This window comes from Sus scrofa, chromosome 6 (assembly GCF_054392235.1).
Source record: "Sus scrofa isolate SSC_HxYL_T2T_F1_AM1 chromosome 6, Sscrofa_HxYL_maternal_Yorkshire_Landrace_v2.0, whole genome shotgun sequence".
NCBI lineage: Eukaryota > Metazoa > Chordata > Mammalia > Artiodactyla > Suidae > Sus > Sus scrofa.
In genome coordinates, this window is record NC_139388.1 from 75,112,017 (window position 1) to 75,131,830 (window position 19,814).

The 19,814-nt window shown below is 41.2% G+C and overlaps 1 protein-coding gene across 28 annotated transcripts in view; it reads left to right on the plus strand.

The window, feature by feature from the left end:
• Positions 1 to 19,814, plus strand: part of KIF1B (kinesin family member 1B) — a 168,023-nt gene that overhangs the window by 88,886 nt on the left and 59,323 nt on the right. For 21 of the 28 annotated variants that reach the window (XR_014807045.1, XM_021095313.2, XM_021095321.2 and 18 more), the window contains 4 exons: positions 410 to 516; positions 1,305 to 1,388; positions 2,133 to 2,313; positions 2,437 to 2,509. Coding sequence is in view for 27 of the 28 variants with exons in the window: in XM_021095313.2 (XP_020950972.1) it covers positions 410 to 516; positions 1,305 to 1,388; positions 2,133 to 2,313; positions 2,437 to 2,509 (445 nt within the window). In the remaining variant the exon portion in view is untranslated. Of the gene's footprint in view, positions 1 to 409; positions 517 to 1,304; positions 1,389 to 2,132; positions 2,314 to 2,436; positions 2,510 to 8,728; positions 13,810 to 19,814 lie in introns of those variants that run through there. The other 7 variants (XM_084962755.1, XM_084962759.1, XM_084962762.1 and 4 more) reach the window with 1 other exon arrangement.

Genomic DNA, 19,814 nt, shown 5'->3' on the forward strand with positions numbered 1-19,814 from the left:
GTTTTTCCCATTTGAAGTAGTTACAAATTATCCTCTCTATGCTTTTCTCAAATTATTTAGTTGTTTTAACCGCCAAACCACTGAACATGTGTCTTTTTTTCCTCACTGTCTCTAAGTAAAATTTTTCCTTCTAGCATCACATGTGAATTCATTAAGGAGATTAGTTCACCCTTATCTTTTTGTGATGCTGTGTGAGTTATTTGGTGTATCATTGCCCATTGTTTCTTATTCTAATGTAGGGGTGTTGATCATATACGAACATAGAATTGGCAGTTCAAAGCCTCTGATTAAAGAAAGGCAATACCTTTTTTGTACGTACCAGAGAATGTTCTTCAGGAGAAAGAGGCTCATTGTTTGTAGTGCTTTTTGTGTCTGAATTTCCCTGGGAAACACTTTGCCTTGTGTTCAGGGTTGGCCAAGCAGATGCTGAGCGGCGCCAGGACATCGTGCTGAGCGGGGCTCACATTAAAGAAGAGCATTGTATCTTCCGGAGCGAGAGAAACAACAGTGGGGATGGTGAGAGTTCTCAGCTTCGCTTTTCCAACAACTCTTCATTCTATATTCTGAGAAATCCCCAAGACTTGGTATTCCCTGTCTCTTTCAGTAATACTTTCTTGTACACTCTAATATTTGAAAATGGAAGAAACCTGGGCTGCTTATAAATGCAGGAATGGACGTAGCTACTTTACATGAAAAAGCCCAGACAAAAGGAGCCCTTTTGTTACTGCCAAGAATTGAGCAGGACTAGGCAGTTAGGCTTGGTCTTGAATTTTAATTATTTAATAGACAAGTGAGGGAACAAATATCCTGGGTAGTGGGAGATTTGAAGGACCTTTAGTCTTAAGCCAGTAGAATTTATTTTTATCTAAAGGGAAGAAAAAGTCTGTCTTGATTTTTGCCCAGATTATTAACACAACAATAACAGTCTAATAGTATTTTTGTGTATATAATTTATTCTTCCCTAATCAGAATATTAGCTTTTGATATTAAGTTTCTGGTTATTACCTATATTTCATACTTAAGATTTTGGAAGCCTTTCATTTTTATGCACTGAATTGTCAGGTATCACTGAAACTAACATTTTCTGTCTTCCTCTGAGGTTTGTCCAGTTTATTTAGATGTCTCCATCCAAGCCACAGTGCTGGTTCTAGTACCCTTCAATGAACTGTTACGTAGCTGCTAAGCCACTTGGTTGTTGCAGGAATTTGTTCTAGTTGTCTTGAGTACACTTAGTCATCTGATCTGCTTTCCATTATTTCCTTCCAGTGGGTTGTGGTGCTAACATTAGTTTGTGTTCCTCTTAGTTATCGTGACCCTGGAGCCCTGTGAACGTTCAGAAACCTATGTCAATGGCAAGAGGGTGGCGCAGCCTGTTCAGCTCCGCTCAGGTGAGACTGGGAGAGGCATGAAGTCTTCAGTTGCTTGTGGGAGCAACTCTTTAATTTCTAACTCTTTGTTAAAAGGTTGAGGTGGTGGTCAACATTAGGATTTATGGGAGTTCCCATCACAGCTAGTAGTTAATGAATCCGACTAGAAACCATGAGGTTGCGGGTTCGATCCCTGGCCTTGCTCAGTGGGTTAAGGATCCGGCGTTGCCGTGAGCTGTGGTGTAGGTTGCAGACGCAGCTCAGGTCCTGCGTTGCTGTGGCTCTGGCGTAGGCCGACGGCTACAGCTCCAATTTGACCCCTAGCCTGGGAACCTCCATATGCCATGGGAGCAGCCCAAGAAATGGCAAAAAAAAAAAAAAAATTATGATTTATGTTCTTGTAAAACTCCAAAAGTTTTTTTTTGCATTGTGGAGAGTAAAGTTATTAACTTAGATACTATACATTTGTAAAAATATTTCTTGGTATCTCCCATTGCGGCTTAGTAGGTTAAGGACCTGACTTTGTGTCTATGAGGATGCAGGTTTGATCTCTGGCCTCACTCAGTAGTTTAAGGATCTGGCATTGCCACAAGCTGCAGTGTGGGTCACAGAGGCAGCTGGGATTTCGTGTTGCCATGGTTGTGGTGTAGGCTGCAGGTGCAGCTACACTTTGACCCCTAACCCAGGAACTTCCATATGCTGCAGTTACGGCTATAAAAAGGAAAAAAGAAAAGATTTCTTAACCTCGTTTCTCTTTTATGCCAGGAAACCGCATCATCATGGGTAAAAACCATGTGTTTCGTTTTAACCACCCGGAGCAAGCACGGGCCGAACGGGAGAAGACACCTTCTGCTGAGACCCCCTCTGAGCCTGTGGACTGGACGTTTGCCCAGAGAGAGCTTCTGGAAAAACAAGGAATTGATATGAAACAGGAGATGGAAAAAAGGTAACATACACATGTGATGTGGCCCACATGACTCTCCCTTCTTTTAAACATGGTAGAATTCAAGAAACCGGTCATGGATGTCACAATTTGTTCTTCCCTCTCTGACTTTTCTTTTCCTTCTAGATTACAGGAAATGGAGATCCTATACAAAAAGGAGAAAGAGGAAGCAGATCTTCTCCTGGAGCAACAGAGACTGGTAGGAGCCCACCCCAAATCCTCAGTTAGGAGAGGGCACTTGCTCTCGTATCATACCTTCCCTGTCCCACAGATGAGCACTTGCCCTCAATGCTTATCCAGCTCTCATTGATACCGTGCACTGTTCTCTCATTTCCTTAACAGAAAAGGAACTTACACCTCCTGGGAGTCTTAGCCTGAAAAACTGTCCTTAAAGTTACTCTTTTTGTGCCTCTTACGTCCTAAAGCAAATCTTGTATCAAAACCAAGTGCTTTTGGAGGAAATAGTGGGAGCTTTTCCAATAGCCTTTGCCTATGGATAGTGGCTTTTGAGTATATGGGAGTGGCAGTTCTTTTAATAGTAATTTCTCTCAGTATTGAATTTGGTGGGTGTTTGCCTTGGTTTTGTTTCTGATCACCTGATAGTACTAATTCTCTGCTCTTGGGCTGACCTGGGAATTGTTCTTGTGCTGGGCAGACTTTTTTTTTTTTTTTTTTAAGTTAAACTGTGTCTAAAAGTGTTGCTGCACAGTTGCATGTGTTAATCCTTTTCTGTTCCCCTGCATGGAGTCTGAATTCTCAGTAAGGGTCTCCGTGGCATATGGGGTGTCAGTGGAAGTAAGGACTGTACAACTGAGATAGGGAAAAGGGGAAGCCTGGTTTCTGCGGGTTGAGAAAGTGTTTGGGTTAGCAGCTGAAAAGCCAGTTTAAGACTGCAGCTTATAAGCTGATGCCTGTAGTATTTTATGATATTAATTGATTTTATAGATTTTGTAAAAATTGAATCTTATGAATAAATAAATTTATCCATTAGCTATATTTTCATTTTTAAAGCCATTCAGTTTTTGTTAACCAAGCCCTGGTTAACAGAATCTTCTTGGCATTCATTTGATATGTAAGAAAAAGGTATAATAGGAATTCCCTCACGGCGCAGCAGATTAAGGATCTGGCATAGTCACTGTAGTGGCTTGGGTCACTGCTGTGGCGCAGGTTTAATCCCTGGCCTGGGAAGTTCCGCATGGTCATGGCCAAAAAAAAAGAAAAAGGCACAACAGTCTTGGGGTACAGTGGATTCAGATTAGGAATTTCTCTCTTTTTTTTTTTTTTAAGATTCATGAGGAATTCCCACTGTGATTCAGCAGTAACGAACCCAACTAGTATCCATGATTATTGGAGTTCAGTCCCTGGCCTTGCTCAGTGGATTAAGGATCTGGTGTTGCTGTGGCTGTGGCGTAGGCTGGCAGCTACAGCTCTGATGCGACCCCTAGCCTTGGAACCTCCATGTGCCGCAGGTGTGGCCCTAAAAAGTCAAAATAAAAAAGATTCATGGACTTCTTTTAAGATAAGGGGGTATTAGGCAGAAAGTTGGGGTACTGGTTTCTTTCCTTAGCATAAAATACAGAATGCAGAATACCGAGTATAAACCGCAGCATGTAAACTACAGCCTTATGGCTGTGCTCGGCTTTGGAGATGAGAGACTATTGCTCAGTGGCCAGAAAAGCCAAGGACTTGTGCAAAAGCAGCCTCTTCCAGAGCAGCTCAGTTCTCAGGCTTGGCAGTAGGTTAAACCAGTTAGTTTGTTATCTTGGAAATTATAGTAAAGCCCAAAAAAGAATAGATGGCAAGAATAAATCGAATTTTGGGGCAAGATAATAGCAGTGTTATATAGATGGAGCCTCTTTAGGAGGCCTAGTTGGCATTTAGTTTGTAATGAAAACAGAAAGGTTTAGCTACAGTGTGATTAGAGGCTTGAAAACTTTGTGACACATGAAGGAGCCTTTTATCTTCATAATGTGCTATAATCTAATAACATGCCTCTCATGGTCTGTGAGAGATCAAACGAGGACAGGTATAATTAAGCTGTATTTATTATTAACAATAGTGCCTTGTATTTTTGTGTAGTGAATTATAATTTACAAGGAGCTTTAACATCTATCAATTTTTTGATTCCCCAAATGACCTTCTTTGGTGGTGTCTATGTAATTAAAATGGCAAATACTACCTCTAGTTTATAGTTGAGGAAACCAAGTCTAAAAAATGCTGTCTCGCCCACTCTGAAATTCCTATTAAGACATGGGGCTGATGCTTAAACCTAAACTTGGGTCTTCTGACTTGCTTCAGTGTTCTGTCCAGTAGAACAGTGCCTCTCAACCACTTGGAAGTCTTGTTAAGATGCTGATGCTGAAGTTACCATTGTTGCTTAGTGGTTAATGAACCCGTCTAGTATCCATGAGGAATCAGGTTCAATCCCTGGCCTCACTCAGTGGGTTAAGGATCTGGTGTTGCCATAAGCTGTGGTGTAGATCGAAGACACAGCTCAGATCCCATGTTGCTGTGGCTGTGGTGTAGGCCAGCAGCTATAGCTCCAATTTGACCCCTAACCTGGGAACTTCCATACTCCATGGGTGCGGCCCTAAAAAGACCAGTTAAAAAAAAAAATGCTGGTGCTGATCAGTATGTCTGGGGTGGGACCTGAGATTCTGCAGTTTGTAACAGGATCCCAGGTGATGCCAAAACTCCCGGACCAACCTTTGAGTAACTAGGTGTAAAAGAATAATGATGCTTGATGCTCTCTGCATCCAAGAGTTGATGATCATTCTGTGCTCTGAAGTAAAAACAGTGACCACTGAATAAAGAGAAACTAAATGTCTCTAGGACGTATTTAGTTTCCAGGGAACATACTTAGTCTGCGAGTGATCAGGTTCTGATCGTCATTTGCTCTGTGTATCTCAAAGCAATCTAGAACTTCAAGAGCAGCTCCTTAAAGCAGGGAGATTGCTTTCCTGCCGTTAAGTCCAGCTGTCTGTCCCACTTCGATTTCTTGTCCTCCAGAGTTGATTTCTAACTCTTTAGCCTGAAGAATATCTAGCAGTAACAATACTGAACAAAGATGTATTTTTGGAGTTTCCCATGGTGGCGCACTGGTAACAAACCCAACAAACCTCATGGGTACTCCCATGAGGACACGGGTTCGATCCCTGGCCTTGTTCAGTGGGTTATAGATCTGGCATTGTCATGAGCTGTGGTGTGGGTCGCAGGTACAGCTCGGATACTGAGTCACTGTGGCTGTGGTGTAGGCCGGCAGCTACAGTTCTGGTTCAGCCTCTAGCTCAGGAACTTCCATATGCTGCAGGTACAGCCATAAAAAAAAACAGAAAAAAGAAAAGTATTTTTATGACCCTATATTGGTCAACCCACAGATATGTTTTGAATGCACACTATGGATAAACTTTGAGAGGATGCAATGGAATAATTATTAAGTAAATATTTGATATTTACTATATGTGATCATTTTTGCACAGTGACAACCTTAAAAGTAGAATTCAGGCTCATGAGTTTTCTATTATGATACTTCCCTAAATGCGTCACATGGTTACATTGCTAAACATTCTCTTATAGTTAGTGCTGCATAGTCTGTCCTGTGCTTGCTTTTTTACACATGTTTTGGAGAACTTCTCTCTTTTATTTGCATAATCTTCCTGTCCAGTCTCTTCAGGAGGCCCACTTTGTATTTGGTGTATAATGAAAACAGCGATCATTTAGTGTCATGTGATTTTGCCAGATCTGAGTAGTTTTCCAACCCTATAACAAATGAATCTAAATATCTTAAAGTATTCCCCCCATCTCCTTTTTTGGACATGAGATAAGATTTGCATCTCGGCACACAAGCTTTGCATACAGTTTTCAGTGTCATGATCAGTACGTGAAAGGATATGCTGGGGCTATAAGAAGGACATATTCTACAGAGTCAGTATAACAGTATTTTAAAAAGAAAAAAGCTATGACCACTTGATTTTGAGTTCTTTTGGATTTATGTAAACTCATTTATGTTTTATTTCAGAGTTTAAAGGCATAATATATGTCTCTTAAGTATGATATTAAAGCAATGATTAGAATATTTTCTGCATTAAATAGTATTCATTTCATCATTAAGCAGATTTTAAAGGAAAAGAAAAGAAGCCAGGGAAAAAAACCCTATAGTTAATTATGTAGGAAGAAACGAAAATTTGTGTTCTGTAAAACCCAGTTTATACATATTTGCAAGAAAACCTTTTTAGAAGTCAGACATACTTTTTCTCTAATGTTTATTAATATCATGTTTTATCACTTTAGATTTTATCATTTATGATTTTTTAAACTAAAAAATGACAAGGAGGACTTCCCTGGTGGCTCATTGGGTTAAGGATCTAGCATTGTCACTGCTGTGGCATGGATTGGGATCTCTGGCCTGGGAACCTCCACATGCCACAGGTGTGGCCAGAAAGGAAAAATAGTATAGAGTCTGTAAATTTAGCTTTATCTGCTTTTGTTGTTGTTACTAAATTTTCATGTAGTAGGGGTTATAAATGGTTTAGAAGCCATTTATAGACCAGTAGAAATAATACAGAATCAGTAGTAATATCTCCAAATTCAGGGGCCAAATTATCGTTATTATTGTTAGAGGTTATTTTTTCTAGGATGCAAGATACTATTTTTTTTTTTAACCCTTCCCTGGAAATAATTTTGGTAATCATAGCCAAGTAAAAGAGATAATTAAATAAGAATATTTTCATTTACTAGACTATCTTGAACACTTCTTATGAGTAGTTTATTTTCCCAGGAACTTCTATTTCCTGAATAGAAATTCTTCCCTAATCCTACCTGTCATAGGGGGTCTAAATCTAACACCGCTTTAATTTAGACCCATGTTATCAAGATTTGATTGTGTTAAAGAACAATTGGTTATTATCCAAATAGCCATTGAAGTTACTTATTTGTGAGGTCAGGCTCTGCTGTTTTTGGGCTTAAGTAAAATTTTTGGAAAGAGAAGTTATGGTACAGAGATAGCTGGAGAGACAAGGAGTTAGAGATAACATTTTAAATTGGATCTGTTTTACATAAGCAGAGTGTGATCTTTGTGTTTTATGTATTGATAGTAATCATTGTCAACTTAAAGTAATAATCCTCAGATATGTCCTCAAATAGCTAGAAATATCACGGATTTTTATATAACACATTTCTAAGTTGTATTTATTAAAATATTTGGGGCGAGTTCCCATTATGGCTCAGTGGTAACAAACCCGACTAGTATCCATGAGGATGTGGGTTCGATCCCTAGGCCCACTCAGTGGGTTAAGGATCCCTCGTTGCCATGAGTTGCAGTGTAGGTCGCAGACACAGCTTGGATCTGGTGTTGCTGTGGCTGTGGTGTAGGCTGGCAACCGTAGCTGCGATTCGACCCGTAGCCTAGGAATTGCCAATATGCCATGACTTCGGCCCTAAAAAGCAATATATATATTGTTAATGTCTTAATTTACCTTCTGGAGATTTGTTTCCTAGAATTTTGGATGAGGTATTTGTTGGGTTAAATGTGTGGAAAACAAAATAGCAGAATCACTATAAAGATTCTTTTTGATGCTTCCTTTGTTCTCTGGATAGCAAGTTTTAATTGTACGAATGAAATTGATCAATTTGGCATGAAACAAGTAAATAGCAAATTCAATATATGCTCATGGAAAGAATAGTTTCAAAGCCCTCTTCAACGAAAAAACAAAACAATTTGGTTGATAGGACCCTCACTCTCATGTTCTGCTAATAGGGAGTCTTAGCGTTTTTAACGTAATCCCTCTTTGACTGCTTCTTTTTCTACTTTCTCATCTTCTAACTTTTTTCTAGGGCTGCTCTTTTTAGTAAACCTAAAAAAAACGTGGCATTCTACAGCATTACTAACCTCTGTTAATCCGCCTGCTCGTCACATCTTGTATGGCATCTGTGCTCACTCATGGGGGAGAGAGTTTCTGGAAGAAGCAACAGCAATAACCAAGGCAAATGTTGGGAAGTGGCTGCATGGGTGTTAGCATGTATGGGGCATAGGTGTTACCCATTTTCTTGAGATAGTGGAGTTGTTGTTTCATACCTTTTGTTATTACTTCATGTGACCTTACAGTTTCTCACTGTTTCAATCCTAAGAGCAGATTTCATCACTTAAGCCAGAAAGTGGGAATTTGGATTAATGTTATTTTTTTTGAAAGGCCAATCTTTATATTAATAATAATCTATATAAGCATATGTCTTAATAGATGTGCACGTCATTTAGGGGGTTTTATTTTTTTGGGGGGTTTTTTGTTTTTTTAAGTTTTGTTTTTTTTTTTTAAATTTGGTTAGGGCTTTTTCGCTTGCTTTTTCTTCAGTTTGATTTTCCTTTTTTACATTTTAATTTTGGTTATTTTGGGGCCATTTTTTTGATTTTGTTTTTCCAAAGGACGCGGATTCTGATAGCGGGGACGATTCTGACAAGAGGTCCTGTGAAGAGAGCTGGAAACTGATTACTTCTCTGAGAGAAAAGCTACCTCCCAGCAAGTTGCAAACCATTGTTAAAAAATGTGGCCTCCCTAGCAGTGGGAAGAAACGAGAACCAATTAAAATGTATCAGATCCCCCAAAGAAGGCGCCTGAGTAAAGATTCCAAGTGGGTCACCATCTCAGATCTTAAGATTCAGGCCGTAAAAGAGATATGCTATGAGGTCGCTCTCAATGACTTCAGGCACAGTCGGCAGGAGATTGAAGCCTTGGCCATTGTGAAGATGAAAGAGCTTTGTGCCATGTACGGGAAGAAAGATCCCAATGAGCGGGACTCCTGGAGGGCAGTGGCCAGGGATGTCTGGGACACTGTTGGTGTAGGGGATGAGAAGATTGAAGACATGATGGCCAGTAATAAAGGTGGCACTGATGTAGATGACCTCAAGGTTCATATCGACAAGCTGGAGGATATTTTGCAAGAAGTCAAAAAGCAAAATAACATGAAAGACGAGGAGATAAAAGTCTTAAGAAATAAAATGCTCAAAATGGAGAAAGTCTTACCACTGATTGGGTCTCAGGAACAGAAGGCCCAGGGAAACCACAAAGCAAAGGAACCTGTTGGTGCTGGTGCCAGTAGCAAGTCTGAGAATGATGCAAGTAAAAGAGACAGTGGAGAACTTGGCAAAGAAGAGCGTGTTTCCCAGCTGATGAATGGGGATCCAGCGTTTCGACGTGGACGTCTGCGTTGGATGAGACAGGAACAAATTCGGTTCAAGAACCTGCAGCAGCAGGAGATAACAAAGCAGCTTCGTCGGCAGAACGTACCTCATAGATTCATCCCTCCTGAGAACCGGAAGCCTCGGTTCCCCTTTAAGAGCAACCCTAAACACAGAAACTCTTGGAGTCCCGGAACACATATCATCATAACAGAAGATGAGGTTATAGAGCTTAGAATTCCAAAAGATGAAGATGGAAGGAAAGGAAATAAAGATGAGAGCCAAGAAAAGGGGAGTAGAGCAGCTTCTAAGGATCCCCCACCACCGTGGGGCTCTCAGGGCACCCGAAATCAAGACCACATTCAAGTTAGCAAGCAGCATATTAATAACCCACAACAACCACCTCAGTTACGCTGGAGAAGCAATTCTCTCAATAATGGCCAACCGAAAAGTACGCGCTGCCAGGCGTCTGCTTCCTCAGAATCACTAACCTCCCACAGTGTTCACCCCACTCCTGACCTGCAGACTTTACAGGCAAAACGCCACATTCATCAGCATCGTCAGTCTTACTGTAATTATAACACTGGAGGTCAGGTAGAGGGTGGTGCAGCCAGTCCCTGTCAGAAGCAGACTGACAAACCCAACCAATGTAGTCAGTTCGTGACCCCTCCAAGAATGAGGCGACAGTTCTCAGCACCCAATCTCAAAACTGGTCGAGAAACCACAGTATAAATTACTGGACAAACTTGAATCTTGGTGGAGGAAACAGGAGATGGTAGCTCGTGATTTGGGTTGGTTTTAGCCTTGAGTTTCTAGTATTTACGTTATGATTTTAATGTTGCGTTCCTAGAAATACTAACTGATTTTAATATTGTTAAAACTTAAAACACTGGTAAACGTTTCAACACCTCCCTTTTATTTGTATACCATAAGTGGGCAGTTTCTGGAATTTTGGACGAAACACTGAGACCTCCCTTATTTTTCTGAAACTTCCCTCCTTTCTTGGTGCCTAGATAATATACTTACTTACCCAGACTGGTCTTGTTTTGGTGTAAGTTATGTTTTTATAATGCCTGTAATTTGATTTGATATCCAGAAAGACCTGCCTCTTGGTTTATGCAGAGATTCAGAAGGGGAATTTGATATGTAGAAATAAATGTCTATTATTTCCCCATGAATGTAAGACATTAGTTGAGAAATAACAACATGCAACTCTTAGGATTTCTTATCCATGTCTATTTCTTTCTTTAAATATAATCGGAATTTTCGTAAGCCAGAACTAAACGTCTTTGGACCTATTTTATAGTACACAGCTTCACATCTTCCGTGGAACTTGCATATCCTTTTACTCTTCTATATTTTACATAGAACTGATTCATTCAGGAGGGTTTTTTTTTTTTTAATGCATCAGTATATGTGTGAATTTTGTCATAATACTAAAATCTTTAAATTGGCACCAGTCTAGGTTTCTGTTCGTGGTTTGCATTTTGAAGTTTAACATATCATTTCTCACACAAACATTCAGAGAGTCACTGAACTATTCACCAAAATCATGCCAACAGAAATACCAGCAAAATACTTCTATGATGCTTTGAGCAGTATATCTAAGTTTATAGGGAGAGTTACTTGGTGGAGAGAGGGAAAAGGTGGGACACGGGGAGACGGCTACAGCATTTGGCTGTGTGCTGCTTATTTTCAGTAGATGAAGTAATGAAATGAGTAAACTTTGGTCTGGCTTAGAATAAAGGAAATGCTGGATAACATTCTATTCTTTGGTCAACAGTAGTAATGCTCACAGATACTCAAGCAAGGAAAGAAAAGTCCTGATGAACATTTACTGTATCAATACCTCATTTTACTGTGTTGTGGTCTTGATTTGCCTCACTGGACAATCCGCTAAAAAAAGATGCATTTCAATGGAAAGAAAAAAATAGTTTTCTACATCCTTCCTTATTGCTTGAACTTGTCAGAAACTCTTTTAAGAGGCGGTGTGAAGAGCCAGAGATGTCTGTGAGATTGCCTGACATACATTTTTGAAGATTCCTAAGTCACACTAAGACATCCATCAAACACGTCTTCCAGATGGTGTGAAAAATTACAGCCAAAATACAGTTAACATTCAAGGAAGCCTTAAAGATTATGATTATATGTTGGTTTTTTTCTTTGTGTGTGGGCACTATGCTTTATTAGAACTATTTTTAATCATAGATGTTTTCTTTGCTTCTAAGAGAATGCTTCCATAATGCGCAGAAAGTTGCTTCCAGTTAACTTCGGGGGCTGTTTTTGCTTTCATAGCTAGTGTAGTCCTCATCGTCAGCTGAGGTTTTATGGCAGATTAGACATGGGTGATGTCTGGAATGGATTGCCAGAATGATGTTTGTATTGAGTTGACTTATTTGAGATGACAATTTCCTATACCATGTAGTTTGAATACGCTGGGTAGGCTACTTCAGATCAGTCACTTCAATGCATCTTGTGTAAACTCTGTTTGTCCTTTATTCTTTAGTCGTGTTAATTCTTTTCTTACAAAAAATTCATTTATTCTGATACTACTACTACTACTAGTAATAATTCAGTTTTCACCTCTGCAGCAGAAGAGGGCTCTCATTTCCCCACCTTGACATAACGTGGGCTAGGCCTATCTAGTTTCATTTTTATGGTGGCCTTTTACCTGCATTATGGGCAGATACCTCCCTTTCACAATGAACAATGGGAGTGAGTTTCTGCTGGTGATCAGGAGATGCTGTAGAATGAAAAGGAATACAGCATTTTCGTTCATAGATGTGGGCCGTGGTAAGCACTGTACCCACACTTATATTCCAAAGAATTAGTTTGTGTTTGTGCTTCATCTGCTAATCCAGGCACCCTCAGACTGCTGAAATGTTTAGTTATCTAAAATAGCCCTTAGGTTCAGGTGACCAGAAAGAAATGAACCAAGGTTTGATTGATTGCCATACATGTCCCCTCATGCATTTCAGAGCGGATGCTTGTCTTAGAAAATAACTGTATGAATGAAATTACTTCATTGATTCTCATTAAAGAAATAACGAGGAGTTCCCGTCATGGCACGGTAGAAACGAATCCGACTAGGAACCATGAGGTTGTGCGTTTGATCCCTGGCCTCGCTCAGTGGGTTAAGGATCTGGCGTTGCCGTGAGCTGTGGTGTAGATCAAGGACTCAGCTCAGATCTGTCATTGCTGTGGCTCAGGCATAGGCCGGTGGCAACAGCTCCAATTAGATCCCTAGCCTGAGAACCTCCATGTGCTTCGTGTGTGGCCCCAAAAGCTCAAAAGAAATAACGAGTACCATGCTTTCATGGTTGGTATAGCCTATATTGCTTTACTTTTTTAATTTGACAGTATCTGCCCCTAAGCTTAAATACTACAAGATCAAAGGAAAACGGTCACCTTTAAGCCATTATTGTATTATTGAAGTATTTCTGGCTATTATCATGGTGAAATTTTAAGTTTGTGCTATTGAAATTATATAATGATCTCACAGTAATGGAGTGGAGTCCTAATTAATTGGTACAGTTTTACAAACCGAAGCATCCACCATGGTATACCTTAGAGAGTTAAAGACAGTCTGTTTATCTAATAAGTCTAAACCAAAGGGCTTTTCCTTTGTTTTTGCTTCTGATTCTTTCTGACGCTTCAGATTGTTTCTCTTTTCACTGGTAATGCAATGAATGGGAAATTTTTATTCCATTGAAGTGACTTGAAGTGACCTCTTGTGCTTTAGGTGCAAGTTGATGCTGGGGAAAAAAAAAAGACTAAATAGGATAGAACAAAACACAGTTTGCCACACCAATGTCTGCAGTAAAGGCTCTCAGACCCCAGGAATTTAGTCGGTTTCCTCTGGTCAACTGCTAAACCTCTGCGCCTTACCGGTCCTTTGTAGACTTGCCTTAATGACTCATACGGAAGGCTGGGAGCAGGGGAAGCCGCTGTGTCCTGGCATACCGTAATGAAGATGGCTTTTTAGGCACAGTGCACAGCAAGCATTTGTTCTGTGCTGTTAGAGCCAGACTCTGTATTATGAACAGTTTTCATAATTGTCCACTTTATGTCATCTTCCTGAGATTGAAACATCTTTTCTAGATAATTAGTTTGAACCACTCTAGGTTGTGAAGTGTATTGGTTTCCTCCCATCATTACTGTAAAAAGAAGTTGTGAATCTTCTTGTTAATGAACTATGGATTTCTCCACCAGTTTCTTTTTTTAAAAAATGCTTGAAGATTGTCTTTCAGTGTAAGATCTACCTTTTCATAAAGGGAGAGATAGTTTGTAATGTTAAAAAATAAAGTCCTCATTCATTAAAAATGAAATTTTCTTTTAAGAGTGTGATTTCTCTCTGATGTGGGAGGAGGGGAAAGTGGAACAGAGTGATGCTAATTAAACCTGGTCATGAATTTTATTTATTGCTTTTTTTATCTGAAGATTGTTACAAACCAAATTTTCTTTGAAAAAATTTCTACGTGAACTTGACTTGTGTGGAGCGTTTGCTTTTTGTTATTTACCCTTTTCTATTTATCAGAATTCTATCTTAAATGACGTCTTTAACCTCTATTTTATGCTGCACTTTACTTAAATAAAAACTCTTCTAGTGTAAGATAAATGGGTTTATCGAATATCCCTTTCTGATTTGAGTTTACCTTAAGGTGTAGTTTCTTTTTTTTTTTTTTTAATTATTTCGATCTGAAGTTTTCTTTAAATGAAATGATACACTTCCCTTTGAATGAATAGAAATGAGATTTCTGAAAAGCTTTGAGTAACTCCATTGAGCTTTTCTTTTTTCCTTTAATGCCTTTCCCCACCTGGAGTATTGGTGATAAGCTAGGGTGAGACAGGACAAAGCAGAAGATTTTTCTGGAGTGGACCATCAGTCATACTGAACATTTGGACATGACATTTTTTATGATGAAAAACAACATAATCGTACATAATGAAATAGAATACAAAATCTACATGAGTGTTTTTTTTTCCCACTGTGAGTTTTTAATAGAAAATTTGGAACTTGAGGTTGGTTTGGGTTGGTTTGCTTCATATCCTTTCTCTTCAGGTACTTTGTTTTTCTCTGACATTGGAGAAACTGGTGGAAAAGTTGCCAAGACCTGACCATTTCTAGAACAACATAGATGATAAAAGAAAAAAAAAAAAACATAGACGATAGCAGTGCCCTCTAATAATGTGCAGTGATAGTTGTGTGCATAGAGTGAGAGTGGACAGAGTGGGAAAAGGGTTTGAAAGAGGAGGGCTTAAGCCAAGAGCAGAGTCCCAAAGTACACCTGCCGATTGATCCAAGTGAAGGATGCTGGAGGGGAGCGGGGGTCCAGTCCAGGTTGCCACGAGTAACTTGGGGGTGGTCAGAACACCAGCTGTGTGTCGGGGAGCACTAAGAGATGAGGGGACCATGGGGACAAGGGCCAGATCATGGCATGCTGAGGAGTGAAGGTTTTATCTTGAGTGTGATGGAAAGCTACCATATTATTATACAAGGAGATTGTGTTATTAGATTCACCTCTTAGAAACGGCCAAAGTTTGGGTTGGAGGATGGATTAGAAGGAGGCAAATTCAGAGCCCAGTGCTCCGCTTGAGAAATTGCTATGAGAAGTAAGTGAGAAACGATGCTTCCCAAACTGAGACAGGGAGAAAAGAGAGAGGGAATAACTCTGATAGATTATTTGGGGGTAGAATCAACGGATCAGTTTGTATGTAAGCCATGTGTATATAACCCACAGGCAACGAAGGTTCTTGTTTGGATCATGTTTGGAAAGTAAGGGAAATGAGACCAGGACAGGACTGAAGGATGGGGAGAAAATAGGAGCTGTGCAGGTCTCAGAACAGGTGCTGTGGGACCCTTGGAAGCATAGGTCTGAGACCATGTCCACACAGTGCTGCTGGTGGTGAGTAAATTAAGGTGTTGACAAGAACTGGGAGATGGACATCTCCCTTCCGGCTATTGCTTGCTAATTATAATCTGCCATTAAAAGAGGAAGGCAGTATTAGCAGAAGGAGCCAAGCCTCTAATGTCAAAAACAGCCTAACCAGAAAACCCAGAATTGTGACATTGATTTTACCTCTGATGCCACCTCCTCAGAAATGCCCTGGTGGTGACTGCCTCATCTCTCACCTGGAGTACCACCATAGCCTCCTAACCTCTCTCTTCACGTCTGTTCTTGACCCCTGTGCTCCATTGTCTACATACCAGCCAGCATCATCTTTTGAAAGCAAAAATCAGATAGCGTTAGTGCCTCCAGTGGGTTTCCATTGCACTTTAAAATTCGAACCTCTTATCGTAGCCTCCAAGGCTTTTTCCAAGTTTTGGCTTCTTCCTGGCCTCTGACGTCATCGCTTCGCATTCTCTCACTGCAAGCTTTGGAGTTTTGTACTTTGGACTTTTTTCCTTTGAACTTGCCAAGTTTGTTCCCTTCCCTAGGCTTTTGCATTTCCTCAAGACTGGAATCCTTTTTCCTTATGCTTATCTCCTCTTCCAGATCGGGGGCTCACACGCCCCTTTGCCTGCCCCAGGACACTCTCCCTGTCTAACAGTGATAATCTGTGCTTATTTGGTCCTTCCATGAGAAGGTCAAGTCATCTAGAATTCTTAGTTTCTTCACTGTTCATCTGTACACATCACCCAGAAGAGTGGTTCTCTACCCGTATATGCCTCCGAATCGCCTAAGGGGCTGAGAACATGGAGTGCTGGGCCCACCCCCATGGTTTCTGATTCGGGAGGTCTGTGGTGGGGGTCTTTCTGATAAGTTCCCCAGTGGGGCTGATGCTGCTGGATCAGCATCTACCTTTGAGAACCACTGTCTAGAACAGGGATTGGCAAACTTTTTCTGTAAAGTGCCAGATGGTAAATATTTCAGGCTTCATGGGCCTCAGTCCTCTGTCAAAACTACTCAGCTCTGGGAGTTCACTGATGGCCTGGCATTGTCACTGCTGTGGCTCGGGTTGCTACTGTGGCTCCGGTTCAACCCCTGGCCCAGGAACTTCTGCATGCTGTGGGTGTGGCTAAAAAAAGAAAAAGAAACTACTCAGCTCCACTGTTGTAGCAGAAAAGCAGCCATAGACAGTATGCAAAGGGATGCACATGGCTGGGTTTCGACAGAACTACTGGATTTAATAAGACAGGCTTTTGGCTAGATTTGTCCTGCAGATTTGCCAACCTCTGTTCTAAAAGGTGGTCACTTTCGAGAACTGTTAGCTGGAAGATCAGTACATGACTGTGTGTCTGATCTAGGAGACAGATAAGTGCCAGATGCTGGAGATTGAGCGGTGAGTGACAGTTCCCAGAGTTGTGGAAGAGACAGTCATTAGACAGCCCCACCACTGGTTACCCAGCACACCGGTGACAGATGCTGTGAGGGAAAAACATAGGGGCTCTGAAAGTTTGCAGCCAGGAGCCTTGGAATGAAAGGTGGACTTCATCCCCCAGGTGCCCTCATGCATTTCTGCGGCCTTACCTTCCATGTTCACACAGATGAAGGGGAAGTCAACACCTTGTGTGGCTCTGAACTGCATGGCTGCACTTACACATGACTTTTTTTTTTTTTTTTTGTCTTTTGTTGTTGTTGTTGTTGTTGTTGTTGTTGCTATTTCTTGGGCCGCTCCCGTGGCATATGGAGGTTCCCAGGCTAGGGGTGGAATTGGAGCTGCAGCCACCAGCCTACGCCAGAGCCACAGCAACTCGGGATCCGAGCCGCGTCTGCAACCTACACCACAGCTCACGACAACGCCGGATCATTAACCCACTGAGCAAGGGCAGGGACCGAACCCGCAACCTCATGGTTCCTAGTCGGATTCGTTAACCACTGCGCCACGACGGGAACTCTGCACATGACTTTTTTTTTTTTAAATGAACACGCCTGGCAGCACTACACAATCCGAGCTTGGTTGACTCTGTGGATGTGTAACCTCCCACACCGAGGGCCAACTGTAAAGTTAACATGCAGGTTTTTGACTGCATGGAGGGTCGGTGCCTTTAACCCCTGTGGTGTTCAAGGGTTAGCTGTACTTGGACCAAGAAGCATTTTATTAGCTCACTGAATCCTCACAGTACCCCTCTTCTGTGAAGAAGGTACTCTTAATCCCGTTTTACAGATGTTCCCATCGCTACGCAGCTGCTGAGGATCCACGTCCAGTCTGTCTGCAGACCACTGCCTGCCTCTGGCTCTGCTGACTCTCAGATGTACTCTCACCAGCCTGGGCCTCTAGACGCAGACACAAAACTCTGACCTGGCATCCAGATAGCTAACCAGCATCTCACACATAAACTGTCTAAACCAGGAGTTCCCGCTGTGGTATGGTGGGTTAAGAATCCCACTGCAGTGGCTCTGGTCTCTGTGGAGGTGCAGGTTCTATCCCAGGCCCAGTGTACAGTGGGTTCAAGGATCTGGTGTTGCAGCACAGCTCAGATTCAGTCCTTGACCTGGGAACTTCCATATGCCACAGATGGGGCCATAAACAATAAGTAAATAAACTATACCAGAATAACTAGCTCAGGTCAAAAATCCAAGAGTGATCCCCAGTTTCCCTTTTTCTCATACCCCAAGATCATGTCTTTAGGTCATGTTTCTTCTGCCTGTAAACATATCCCAGCGCCTCTCTCTTTTCATCACCTTTGTTGCTGATACCCTGGACCAGGCCACTGTCATCTCCCTCGAAACTGCTGCGACAGCTTCATGACTGCTGGCCTTGCTTCCAAGCCCCCAGGCTACTCTCCATGGAAAGTGGTGTTTTAAAAACATATACAGAGGGAGTTCCCATCGTGGCACAGTGTTTAATGAATCTGACTAGGAACTATGAGGTTGCGGGTTCAATCCCTGGCCTTGCTCAGTGGGTTAGGGATCTGGCGTGGCCGTGAGCTGTGGTGTAGGTCGCAGATGTGGCTTGGATCCCGTGTTGCTATGGCTGTGGCGTAGGCCAGGGCTACAGGTCCGATTAGACCCCTAGCCTAGGAACCTCCATGTGCCATAGGAGCGGCCCTGGAAAAGGCAAAAAAAAAAAAAATTAATAAATAAAAAAATAAAATAAAAACATATACAGAGCCCAGAGTACTTGCCAGCTCTAAACTTCCCAATGGCTGCCCTTGGAGTAAAATTCACAGTCCTTCCCATGGACTATAAAGCCATCAATAAACCAGTTCCTATCTGACTCCTTCTAAACTTCATCTCCAACCTGTCTCCCTCCTCTGGTCTGCCCACACAGGTTTCCTTGCTTTTCTTTAAACACACCAAGCTCCTTTCCATCCCAGAACCTGTGCACCTGCTGTGAGCTGTATTTGCCTGGAACAAACAACCTCCACCAAAGATCTCTGCATGCTTGCTTAGATCTCTGATTAAATGTTATCTCTACAGAGAGACCTTCCCTGACCCTCTCATCTAAAAGTCTTCCTCCGCTCCTCTCTCTCAGCCCTGATCACTACCTTTCTTGATCTTTCTTCATAGTACCTCTCTCTGCTGAAATCGTAGTGTGTACTGTGTCTTTCTCCTGTTTTATCATGGCTCCCTCACCAGTGAGACTTTGGTTTTATAGACCATTGTATTCCTAGCATCTGGCACATAGTAGGAATGAATGAAAAAGTTTCTCATTTAATGAATGGATGGATAGTGGTTTAAAAAAAAAAAAAAAAAGCATGCCCTTGTGTCTAATTGCCTGAGTGCAAATCTTATTTCTACCAGTGGTTATTTCTGATCTTTGGAAAGGTATATGCTTTTTTTTTTTTTTTTCCTTTTTGAACATGAGGATAACAGTAGTAGCATTTTCACAGTTCATATTCATAGCACAAAGTAAGCTTAAAACACAAGGATGGTCAGGTGGGAGAGAACATTCTAGAAGCGGAAACAGCCAATGCAGTGCCTTTATAAATATGGAGTGCTATATATTAAATTAGTTGGGACTTTTTATAAACACAAAAGGTCAATGTTTTTTAATGTGTTTCCCATAATTATCCCAGTTTTCACCATGAAATCAACAGAACAGTAGTATCTGAATCTCTTTATCCATTTGTTGTAGGAAAATCCAGGGCTTAGCATTTTTCTGGTAACATACAAAGTGTCCTTGTTGGAAGCTCATATGCAGCCTGGTTTGGGGAAGAGGAGGCCAGTCCAACAATTGGTGTTGATATTTGGATATTTGGACTACCAACTGCTAATAGAAATTTTCCCTGATAAGAATGTGGTTTAAATTTTAGGTGTATAGCATTATGGGACACCTTTTTATGTCAACTTTACTGCTGCTAAAACACAACCACAGTCTTTACGGAAAGTCGCCTTCATACCGTAACTGTCAGAAACTAAGGATTATAGTTTTCATTGGTATTTTG